At 24.2% G+C, this 12,896-nt stretch overlaps 1 protein-coding gene across 1 annotated transcript; it reads left to right on the top strand.

Annotated features, from left to right (window-relative positions):
• Window positions 1-2,899: 2,899 nt before the first annotated feature.
• LOC145833983 (cysteine protease ATG4A-like) lies at window positions 2,900-12,468 on the top strand. Its single transcript, XM_082941281.1, has 9 exons — window positions 2,900-3,036; window positions 4,918-5,044; window positions 5,221-5,363; window positions 6,753-6,945; window positions 7,693-7,772; window positions 8,325-8,470; window positions 9,490-9,624; window positions 10,709-10,864; window positions 11,707-12,468. Exons 1-9 carry the CDS (start codon window positions 2,916-2,918, stop codon window positions 11,908-11,910), a joined length of 1,305 nt encoding a protein of 434 aa, XP_082797407.1. The 5' UTR covers window positions 2,900-2,915; the 3' UTR covers window positions 11,911-12,468.
• Window positions 12,469-12,896: the final 428 nt, after the last annotated feature.

Raw genomic sequence — 12,896 nt, 5'->3', positions numbered from 1 at the left:
AAAAAAATGTGGAAATAATTTTTAATCATAAACTATTTTTGTAGAAGTAATTTAGCTTTAGTTTCTAAACGTTTAAAACTTGTCTTGAGTAACATGAAAATTTGTAAAATAACTTAAGTTCATTAGTTCTTATCCTATATGCCCAGATATTTAATTCAAAGAAGGCCAGGAGGGTTAACCTTGTTTTTTTACAAGTTTATCCTATTCTTACATATTTATTTTAGAAATTATACACTTTTTACCACTAAACAAAGTTTAAAGTAACTTTTAGGTTAAAAAGTGTCAAAGTTAGTAAGTTCAATATTTCTTTTAAAGAGCAAAACAAGATTTTTTCAGGATTGCCACACACTCAGGATACTCAGGACACTTATGATGACTCAGTGTATTTTGAAGTTTTTGAAAATCTGAAGATAACTCAGAACTAATTTTTCAAACTCATGGTGACTCAGAATAGTTTTCTTTTTCTATAAAAGACCCTGGATATTTTGATTATAACTTTTAAATCTCAGGACAATTTTTTTATAGATTTCTAATGAAATTTAGTTGATTAAGTTGCAATAATTTTTATTTTATAACCAATTTTGTTAAACAGCTTGATTTTTACTATTAAAAAAAAAATATTTTTTAAAGGATTTGAAAAATCTCAGGACAACTCAGTACAGTTTTTGGTCACTCAGGACAGTTTTTTTTTGACTCTAAAAGAGCACAGTTGGCTGGAAAGCGGTCATTTACCATTTTAGTGACTAAAATTTTAACCAAGATTTTTGTTTATTTAGAGCTAGGTTTATTTTTTTATAAATGGGATTAGTTCATTCTGCGTTAAGTATATTAAAAGTTACGTCAGGTTAAACGTAGCAAATTTTTGCTGTTTTTAAATTTGAAAATAACTCAAAAATCCCTAAGATTTATGTCAGAATTAAGGCCTACAGCAACTGCTAAAAACACATTAGAAGCTTTTTTTGAATTACTTTTTTAGGATTTTTTATTCTCTTTGGTTTAGTGCTTATTAAAAAAATTCAAATTCTTTGAATATTAAAAATAATTATATTGTTTGTCATTTAAAGAGACTGGTATTCTTTCCAAAACTTCATTGGTGTATTTATGGCAAGATAGGGTATTTTTAAGAATTAAATATCTCAAAACACCTATTGCAGACATTTTTTTATCCTATAGCACACATGACAAGGAATTTATTTACAAAATCACAAAAAGTTCTATTTATGGGTATATAAATATTTTTTTAGGGTTTTTACAAAATATTTTGATGCCTATTTACTTTTGTTTAGAAAAAAAATATCAATAGAAAAAAATTATATTAAAGCATTTAATTTTTTAATTAAATTATCTTTTTTCAAAGTGGTGTATAAAGTTTTTCTAAAAAAGTATTTCAGATTTTTTAATTATTACTTTCAGCAAGCAAATTTTTCACAAAAACTATGAAGAATTTTGAGTAGTTTTTGCACTGTAAAAGGCAAAAACTGGATGGTTTTAAATTTACATAAATTCTTGAATACTTGAATCAGAAAAATTACAGAACCAATTTTGAAACAAGAAATCAAGTTCTAAACTATGTTTAATACTTAGTTTGATTTTCTATTCAGCAAAGTTATTTTTTAGGCAGTTGCCGCTTGATTCCCTTTTTTAGCCCACTGTGGAGTGGTAACCTGGTACTTTACTAGAAATATTTTTATATATTTAAAAAAAAATCATCAAATTTTACAACTAGTCCAATACTGATATTAAACAACGCACCTCAGTTGTTTTTGTTTAGAAAAATTAAGTTAAAATAATCTTTTTATTTGTTTTCAAAATTTTTTACTTTCAATATTTAAAAAGTTTTCTAACTCATATTTTTAGACAATTTAGTTATTTTTTCTTAAATGTCTAAAGTTTCTAACTCAAAAAAAAAAAAAAAAAAAATTATTTAAATTTTAGTTTTCTATAAAAATTGGAGTTAAAAAAGTTAAGGACCATATGTTATTTATTTTTAGAAAGTTGTCAATATCTCAAAAATTGAAAGAAATTGTTTAAGTTCTCTTATAAGCTCTCTTAAAGTTTAGAGTTAAATTTTTTAGAAGAGCTTATGTATACAAATACAAGCTTCTAACCCCCTATTTATGGCCTTAAATATAAGACACTAATTTTTTTGTTTAAATCTTATTGTATTACGCCATTTCTGCAGAGCGGCTCATCAGACACAAAAAAAATCTGTAAAACACAATACAGAGCGATAAACTAAAATAAAAATAGATAAAAATATGACTAACCGTTAGAACTAATACTTGAATCAGAAAAATTACAAAACCAATTTTGAAACAAGAAATCAAGTTCTAAACTATGTTTAATACTTAGTAATACTTTTTTTGAACAAAAAAAATTAGGCAATAGAATGTCCTTTAAATATAACACTAAAATGTTACTTTTGTGCTTTCGAAAATGTTAATATATTAAACTATTTGAATAAAAATTTTAATGTGGCCCGTGGGCCGCAGTTTGCCGACCCCTGCATTAGACTAACCAAATTAAAAAATTATGATTACATTGATTATAAGACTTAAGAAAACTTTAAAAACTCAAACTGTGACTGAAAAAAATACTTCTAAAGTATAATTTGTATTTTTTAAAAATTTAAATGTGATTAAAATTATATTTTAAACCTATATAGTTTTGAATCAAATTTTACTTATTTTGTAAAATTTTAAATTAGTTTAAGTTAAAGTGGTAAAAGTTATTTTAATTTGACAAGTTTTTAGTTTTTTAAATTTGTTTCCATTTTTTTAGATTTCTTAATGTTTTAAGAGATTAAGTTTAACTAATTTTTGAATTAGACTATTAAATAATTGAAAATTTCCATATAAACTATTTAAATTGAATTGAACCAAAACAAAATAAAACGAACAGCTATATTATAATTTATGACAAGTGATGATTTAGTAAATGAACTTTTAATTATTATCTTCTATACAGTTGTTACTTTCACAAATAAAATGCTACAGCAAATTGAAGACCTTTCAATAACAACTCATACTGAAATAGGTTTGTTTTCAAACTAGACAATAAAAAACTTAAAAAGGTTTAAAAACATTAACTTTATTTTTAACTTCTAAGTAAACTTTTTGTTTTATAGTCTGATTTAAAAGAGATTTTTTAAATGTGTTTTATTGTGTCAGGTATATTTTTGATGAATATTTAAATACTTTTTTTAAAATTGTGTTAGAGGTAATACTTTATAACTTTGTAATTAATGATAAATACTTTGAAAATACTAAAAATTAAAGCATGTAGAAACTATAAAAATAAAGTTTATCTATTTTTTGTTGTGTCAACTGTTTTTTTAGGAGTATTGAATTGTATATTTTCTTAATTGTCAGAGAGATAAAATGTAATTATTGGTATAAGAAGAATAAAAAGTAAACTATGTAAAAAATATACTAATACGTTCTTTTTAAATGACAATGTAAAAGTTTAAGGTTTTGTTATTGAAAAATGTTGTTTAGCTAACAAGTTACTTGAGTATTTTAAAGTTTTTATTATAAAATCGTATTGAACTTAGCACTAAGTTTTATAATTAGTCAAAAACAAACAGTATGGTTGTCTAAGCTAAGTCAGTGGTCGTCAAGCTAACCAAAATCTGTGTACACCAAAATGCAAAAATAAAATTGGTGCACCCCAAGATCTAATTTTAATAAATGCTGCTAGTGGTGTGACTACGTAAACACTTTTACTAATGCATTTCTCCTAAAAAGTAATAACTCAGTTTATATTTACATGCAAACTTTTTAACAACTAAAACTGAAATTTATCATGTGATCCTGTTTTTAACGAACCTTTCTATTTGGTTTACCTTGTTTGCACAATAATATTTTATTTATATGACTTTGTATTACATACTTATTAATTGAACACATCTCTGCAATCACTACAAAATTCCCAGTACAGTACTCTTAAAATGTTTTATTTAATATTGTTATGTCGCTTAAACTAGATAAATATTATAATAAAACTGGATTTTTTTTGTAGCCTAAAAATTTTGTGCATCCCTAAATGAGTTTTGTGTACCCTAAAAGTTTCGTGCACCCCAAAATAAATTTCGTACACACTAGTGTGCACCAGTGTACACCTTGATGACCACTGGTCTAAGTAACTAGTTCTTAAAATATGTTTATGTGTTTAAAATATGTAGTTTTAGCTTTTTTATGTTAACTAACTTTTTTTATAAAATTTTTGATTCACTTTTCTTTTTTATTAAAATAAAATTGTTCTTAGTTCACTAAGTTATTTATTGTAGATGAAGGTTGCCTGATATAAGTCTTTTTTGTTTTTGTTTTTACAACTACTAAAGTATGTCAAACATTATTTTACCTATTTGTTGCTCTGCACATTAGGAATAAATATTTCAAATTTATTTATTTATTTTATATTGTTCAACACAAAAATGTTATAAAGTTAAATAAGTTTACTTGAATTAAAACCTCTAATTTAAGGTGAGGTAAACTTAATGAAATTAAACTTTGTTAAACTGTTTAATCTTAATGGCAGAAATCTAGTATGTATAAAAAAGTTTATGTTACATACTGCTTATTTACATATTTTTTTCATTTAGAAATTTTCAAAAGTTGTTAAAAAATAGTTTTAAATTTAAGTATAAATGTTTTTTGTTAATTAATACTTCAAACATTATCAGCTAATTCATATTTAATGCAAAAACAAATATAAAAAAACAAAACTATCACAGAAAAAAAACTTGAGAGAGTGTTTTATTTATTTGTTTTTGCATTAAATTAATACTTTTAAAATAATTTTTCATATATATTTTTTAAAGAAAGATAGATTCTATACCATTATAGTGGTTTCTATTGTAATTTTTGTATTTGTTAGTCAAGAGAGCTAAAAAATAATTAATTAAATTGTAAAAAGTGAGACCAATAATCGAGCACATTGCCTCTCCTGTAATTGAAACTTGGCAGGACGAGGAAGAATTTATTGTGTTCGGCAAAAAGTTTAATCTACCACAAGATAAAGAAAACTTCCTGAAGTATCTCAAGTTAGAATGTTTATCAGGCTATTAGACACTTAATAAACTTCCATGTATTTACTAGCTTTTTCATTAAGACCTCTAGTTAAAATACATAAATATAAACTATTTGGTATAAAATTTTAGTTTCTTTTTTTAAAGGTTAGTATTTAAATATAAGTTGTAAAATCAACCTGCTCTCATAGGTCAAAGATATGGTGTAGCTACAGGAAAGGGTTTTGCCAAATAGGAGGAGATGGACCATCTAGTGACAGCGGATGGGGATGTATGCTGAGATCTGGACAAATGCTGCTTGCTGAAGCATTCACTAGACTTTACCTTGGAACTGGTTTGTTCATCAAGTTTTACTATAGTTTAACTAGATACTTTGTTGTGTATAAAGCTCCTTATACAATGTATTGTCCAGGACAAGTGGTGTATGATTTGATAAAGTTTTTTTGTGCACAAAGCTGTTTGACCAAACATTTTGAGCGCTTTTTTTTGTTCAATATACAAAAAAAGTATATAAATTGGCTAAATTATACAAAGCAGTTTATATTTAGCCAAAGTATTTTGAACCTAAAAAAGGGTCAAGTATCATGTCTTTCTTGTGATCATAACTTTAATGTTAGAAATTTTTAAACACATGTTTCTTAAAATTAAAGTTACTTATCAATAAACGTAACTACATACAATATGAGAATGGGTCTAAATTGCACGAATACAAAATTGCACCAGGTTACTAAATTGCACGAAGCCAAAATCGCACGAGGGCACAAAATGCACGAGGGAAAAAAGTTACACAAAGACGATTTTACACCAAGGGTCAATTTTGCACAAGTTACATTTTTGCACAAGAGTAAAAAAATACAGAAAAAATAAAAACATAGAAAAAAGACTAAAAAATCATTTATTAAAAAAAAAGAAGAAGAAAAAGTTACTGACCGAGGGTAAGGGTAGCAGTGATAGTAAAAATAAAATAGAACTAATAAAAATAAAAAACAAAATTATTAAAAAAACAGTAAAAAAAAAGCTACCGACCAAGAGTTAGGGGTAACAGTGATAGTAAAAATAAAAAGATAACTAATAAAAATTATTATTGAAAAAAAGATTTAAAGAAAATAAATCTACCGACCGAGAGTAAGGGTTAGGGATAACAGTGATAGTAAAAAAAAAATAAAAATAATAGTAAATAAAATTATGAAAATAATAATATATAAATTACCGACCGAGGGTAACGGTTAGGGCTAACAGTGATAGTAAAAAAAATAAAAATAACCCGTGCAAAGCTTTCTGCTCGTGCAAAAGTGACCCTTCGTGCAATTTTGACAGCTACCAATATAATATATATTTATAGCTTGGTGAGTATTTATACATAATCATACTTTAGAGTATCAAGCTACTGGCTGTTAAGATCATAGTAATTTTATTTTTTATCACTTTTATTTCTTAACTTATCATACCAATTGTTTTTAGTCTACTTTTAATTTTTTTTAAGTAGTAAGAAGTTTGATTAAAATTTTAATTTTATATGCATTGTTAGCATGTAAAGTATAAAAAACATTTTTTTTATAACAATAGCATTTTTAATGTTTAAGTTAATTTTTTTAGAGTTGAAGTCTAAACAAATAGTCTTTAGTAGTTTTTTGTAACCTACTAATTGGTTGTCTTTTAATAATTCAATTAAGTATTAAAATATTGCAATTAATATGTTTTTACAGCATTATTTTTTAAACAGATTGGTTGTATGACGAAGAAAGAGTTCATAACAGGACTTTAAGATCTGATAGTAAGTATTGGGATATCATTAATCAGATAATAGACAAAAGATCATCTAGATACTCAATACATCAGATTGCTCTTATGGGTACTGGTAACGGTAAAAATGTGGGAGAATGGTTTGGTCCTAACTCCATATGCCATGCTATCAAGTAAAATAAGTATTTTTGTTTAAACCAGATGTTCAATTAAAAAGATAAAAAAAATATACAAAATAAAAGTATATGTTATAACAGAAATGTTTTTAAAATAATTTGAATTACAAAGTTTAGTAAAATACTTATTTTGAAATAAATTATAATTTTTTTTGGTTAAATTGAAAAAATCTTTGCTATTCCAAATAAAAATGTACTTAAATTTAATGTAGTATCAAGATCTAAGGTACATATTTTTTTGTTTTGGATTTATCATTGTTGTTAAAAAACAGTTCAAATTAAAACAAATGATAAAATGTTTGTAGAAAATATAATATCTATTCGGTAGAGATAATATCATAGGGCGTTAAGTTCTAAAGATACAGAAAAATAAGTTTTGTTAGAAAATCAAAACATTGTTTTTTTGTTATCAAATAATTTTAAACTACATTAGACTAACAACATTTATTTATCTACTAAAATGAACAGTTCTACAAAGTTTGTAAAGATAAGTATTTTAATCTTTTCAGACTCATAGAGCACTTAATATTTGGTTAACTAAAATGATGTTGATTGAATATCATCAATACTATATTTTTTATGTTTCTATCGTTTTCATCAATACAGCATAACATTATTTATATACTACAATTACAACTAGTGTATAAATTTTTACAACTCAAAAATTTTATTAGAGTAGTATTATTTTAGATTAAATTTTTTTATAATAAAAAGATTAAACTTACATATGGATAATCATTGCAGAAAGTTGTCACAGTATGATGAGATAAATAACCTACATGTTCATGTTACAAATCCAAGTACAATATATATTGATACTATTGGTAAGTTATACATACTAGAAGTTGAAATCAGGTCAACTTTACAGTAAACCTTTCAGCAATATTTTAGCTTTTGATATACTTTAAATTATAAAAATTAGTATTATGTTTCTAAACACTATTGCAAACCAGTGTTTTGAACAGTTAATATAAAACATTACAAGATTTTTTGTATGTAACTTTTATGCTCAACTATTAACAATTCCTTCACAATCTAATTTTTTGACTAGTAAGTAAGCATTAATGAAGTGCATAAGTTTATTTTTATGTTTTTATCGTAAAAAAATCCTGTTAAGTTTTAGTCCCAAAAGAAAATTAAAATGAAGCTTTAACAACTAATGAGCCTAGTATTGATTTGTACAAACTTAAAAATGCTTAGTAAGTGTTTCTTAGTTTGTAATAATTTAGCTATAAGTTCATTTACTCATAGTTTTACTCGTTAGTTGAATTTATTTAAATAAATGTACACCCTGGTTAATTACTGATTAAAAAGATTTTTTTTTATTAAAAAATTTTCTAATCTTCTTATTTTTAATAAACTGTTTTGTTTTTTAGAAGAAGAACTGTTTTCAAGAGCCAAAGATGATGATCAGAGTAAATTAGAAAAAGAACTATCAAAAGTTTGGAAACCCTTGTTACTACTTGTTCCTGTTCGTCTTGGTTTAGACAGTTTTAATCAAGCATATCTAGAACACTTAAAAGTAAGTTATAATATTTTTATTAAATTACTTTAAATAAAATATTCAAGTATGTTTTGTCTTAAAATATTTAGGTTAGATGATTTACTTAAAATAATCTAGATGCTACTATGAAATTAAATATTTACAATAAAATTGAATATAACAAAATATTTGTTTCATAAACATTACATATTACTTAATTTATTTACTTAATTTTGTATAATACCACATCAAAAACTTCTTAGTAATATGTAAAATACATTTCAGTTTTATCGTATTTTAAAGCTAATAACTTTAAACTTTAACTATATAAGCAATAATTAAAACTTAAAAAATGTAAGTTATTACTAAAAACTGATATCAGAAATAACGTCATAGAGCAAAATACTAAAAAAAGGTTACTAAAGGTTTACATAAATTACTAAAGATTTAGACAACCATAGCCTTGTCAGTAAACCAATTCATAACATTGAATTAAGTGGTTGCGTGCAAACAATAGTTGTAATCAAAATTTCAACGATTTTATTAATAAGTAGTTTGAAAATATCAAATAGTTTTAAAGTACTTTTACTACATCAGTAAATTTTAATTATTATTTAATGAAAATTTTGACATGCTTACATTGAGGTTTTAGTTGTCTAAATATGATATAGATTACCCCTATTAGGCAATTTAGTAGACTACTAAAAGTTTAAAAAGATAGTTTTGCATGCATATTATGATATATCTATTTTATCTATTCAGAACAGTCTAGCTGATTTAGCTTTTTAACTTCTATTTTATAAGTGGTGCCAGATAAATTTCAACTAGTGATTGTGTATACTTACAAATTGCTTTTATACATTTCTTGTATATCTTCGTTACATGATTGTTCAAGTTGCCATAATTCAAATTATGACTATCTAAGTTGTTATAAAAGTATAAAGGGGGCAACCAAATATATAAAAGTAAATTGTAATAAAAAAAAAGCTCATGTATGTCTAACTAATAAGAATATGATGGTAAAAAAATTACTCAACTAAAGATATATAAAATAACAGGTATGTCTTCAGCATCCTTACTCTGTTGGATGCGTGGGAGGGAAACCGAACCAAGCTTTTTACTTTCTCGGATTTTCTGACAAATCGTTGGTGTTTTTAGATCCACACACAACTCAAAACATTCCCGAGATTCCTGTTAGTTGAAGCTTTTTTTTTTACTTCGGTTTAAATTTTTTAGTTTGTGATTTAAAAAAAACTGAGTATAAAAGTAGTTTGATGGATTGGTACACGTTGAAATGTTATTAGATTCTATTACTTACTTTAAGTAAAAATTGAGTTCATATTTTATGTTAAGTACAATATTTGACTTCAAGTGGTACTTTAGATTTTTTTTAACTAGCATAGAATAAAAATTGAAATATTAAAATGCTGAAAACTTCCCAATTTTAAAAAAGGAATTCTTATACAATTGTATTTTGTATTACTTTTATAATAGTTTCTGAAACATAGTTTTGTGTAACTCAATTTGTAAAGATGATAAAAAAGTAATTTAACTTGTTAAGCAAGGTTAACTATTAGTCATCACCAGCTGGCATTAAGCAACAAATTATCAAAACAATACAGTGTTTTACTCTAGCCTATGTTCTTTAGAGATTGTCAGTTTTTGATTAAATGTGAAAAAAAGTTTAGACAAATAAATGGAAGATATTGTAAATCAAGTGCGTAAAAATAGCGGACCTAGTGTTAAACATTGTTTTTTTTTTTAATCATGTGTTAAATAAAACTTTTTTGATTTGTCTTCTTATATATATATACAAGTTTTTTTATAAAAAATATAAAAAATTATAAATTATATTTTTTGCAACATAAAATTATTAAGATCTATTATTGTTAGTTTTCTTTTTACTAGATAAATAGTAAAACTAATTTTTTAGTTTATAAGATAATTGTAATTTTTTTCAGCAAAACTGTTTTAGCTTAAAAATGAACTTTTCTAAAGTAGTATTAATGTGAGCTGTGAATTTTCTATTAATAATTTTTCATATAAATTTGCAGGGACTGTTATCACAACTTTTTTCTGTTGTTTTTTTGTTTGTTCTTGTTATTACAAAAATATTTAAAATAAAGATAACTTTTTATTAGGATTACATCACCATAGAATATTCATAAACTTGCTATTTTATCTTTAAGTGCTATCTTACTATATATACATAAGTAAAAAAATTTTTTAAGCAAGATTATTAGGTTTAATGCAAATATTATTAGTTTAACAATTCAGGCGTGTTCCAAAGAAAACAAATCATTCGATGATTCTTCGTATCATTGCGACTTTCCACGAAAAATATTGTTTGATGACATCGATCCTTCACTAGCCCTTGGATTTTTCATTAAAACACACGATCAATTCAATAAATTTTGCCAACAAATACAATCAGTTAGTTGTTTCTTTTGTATTTACATATACTAATTATATTATTTTTGAATCACTTATTACGTTTTTACAACAATCAACATTTGAATGTATTCTATAATAAGTATTTCAGTACAGTAAAAAACCATTATTCATTTTTTTTATTTTTAATAATATGTTATTTTTATGAATAACTAATGATTTCAGTTTATTTTTGTTTTTAGCCAGTGCATAACACAAATTTAAAAAGAGTTTTTATTGTTAATAGAATAACATACTTATATCAATACAATGGTACGTATAAATTTTAGTCACATAGTGATAGCAATGAATAGTTTAGTCATGTATTGTTATTTACTAAAACACGTTTTAATTTTTACATGTGATTTTTTATTTCTCGTGATATAAGTATACTTACAATTTTTTATTTTGATACTTATAATTAATTTTTAGTCAATTTCACTGACAATATTATTATTTTAAAAAGAGTTATCTGATTTCTATTTCTTCAAATTTATATTTTGTAGTCGGTTTAAAAAGTTATTTTCCTAAAAAACTGTGCAATTGAGTTTTATGGATTTTGTAAACAAAATTATGGTTTTGTACGATAAATTCTCATAATTTTCCGTAAAATCAACCAATTTTTTCTCAATGCTTTTCATACAGTCTTATAGCTTACAATAATATACTTTTTATTACTAGGTAAAATTAAAATAACATAAACGTATATTTCTATGTACAAGTACTTTTTAAGTGTAAGTTTTTACAATCCCGTAGTTGAAACATTTTATGCCCAAAAGAAACTCAACAGTAACTATATTACTGTTCTCAGTTTCATAAAGAAACAAACACAATATTTTTCACAGTATAAAACAAACAAAAACTGCGAAAGAGTTGTGACTGTTGTCAAGGAAGCACCGAAATACAATTTCGAATTTATGCCCAATAATCGCAAAAAACAAAAGAAACCAAAAACATACAACGAAGAAAGCGTTGATTTGACTGAAGACTTGAAAATGAGTACTAGTACTGACTCTGATGAAAGTTTTGAAGTTTTAGAAGAAATTTGAAAATGCATTATAAAAAACAATCATTTTATTCTCTATTGTCTTTAATCCAAAAGCTTATGATTTCTAAACTTAGAAAACTGACAAGTTAAAAGTACACGATTAAGAAAAGGTTTTTTGTGATATACAACTGTTAAGTGCAAACAATATATTTACCTTTTTAATCCAATTTTAGCTCCTATTGTTGCCTACTTTTCAATTTTTAAAACTGTTTTAAAAGCGTATAGCTTTTTTAATTAAATAAGTTCTTAGCTTATTTCGTATGTTTTGGTAAATTTTCATACGTTTTCATTAACAGTTAAAGCTTACCATATCATTAGTTTCAATTGTTTTTTGCACAAAGTACATTTAAAGTACACATAGTTTCCAGAGTTTTATTCATGAAAGTTTTTATCAGTTTCATTAATGTTTTGCTAATAAAATAATTCTTAACCTTACTTTTATACCAGTGAAACTAAATAATTAAAATTATGATTTTTTTTTAATGCTTAGATTAAGTAAATATTTTATAAAAATATAATATAAAACTTAAGCACTTTCTTATTATTTTTCATAACATACATAAATTTGAATAGTTATTTTCAACATAGCTTTGAATCATAAAATCCAATCTGTACTTATACAAACCCAGACAAGTTTTATTTTTATCAAGGAATCTTCTTTTTTTTGGTAAACTAAAATTTATTTAACTGTTTAAAAATTGCCTTCTGTATTTTCATAACTTTGTTATTTAATCGTTTATATTGTTTGTAGTTATTCTGCTCAAAGTACTTAACAATAAATTATTTAATGTACTATAAAAACAGGCATGTAATTTCTTGTAAAAGTTATAAAACATTGTAATAATTCGAAAATGTCGTAGTAAAGATAAAAATAAAGTTTTGAGAATTTTTTTTTCTAAAAGCAATAAAATGAAAAACTGTACAAAATAATTTTAGATATTTGTCGTTAACAACTTAAAAGTATAAGTTGTTCCTAAAATTCCTACA

Source organism: Thalia democratica, chromosome 4 (assembly GCF_965202585.1).
Source record: "Thalia democratica chromosome 4, ktThaDemo2.hap1.1, whole genome shotgun sequence".
Classification (NCBI taxonomy): Eukaryota; Metazoa; Chordata; class Thaliacea; order Salpida; family Salpidae; genus Thalia; species Thalia democratica.
This window is presented reverse-complemented; position numbering and strand designations above follow the sequence as displayed.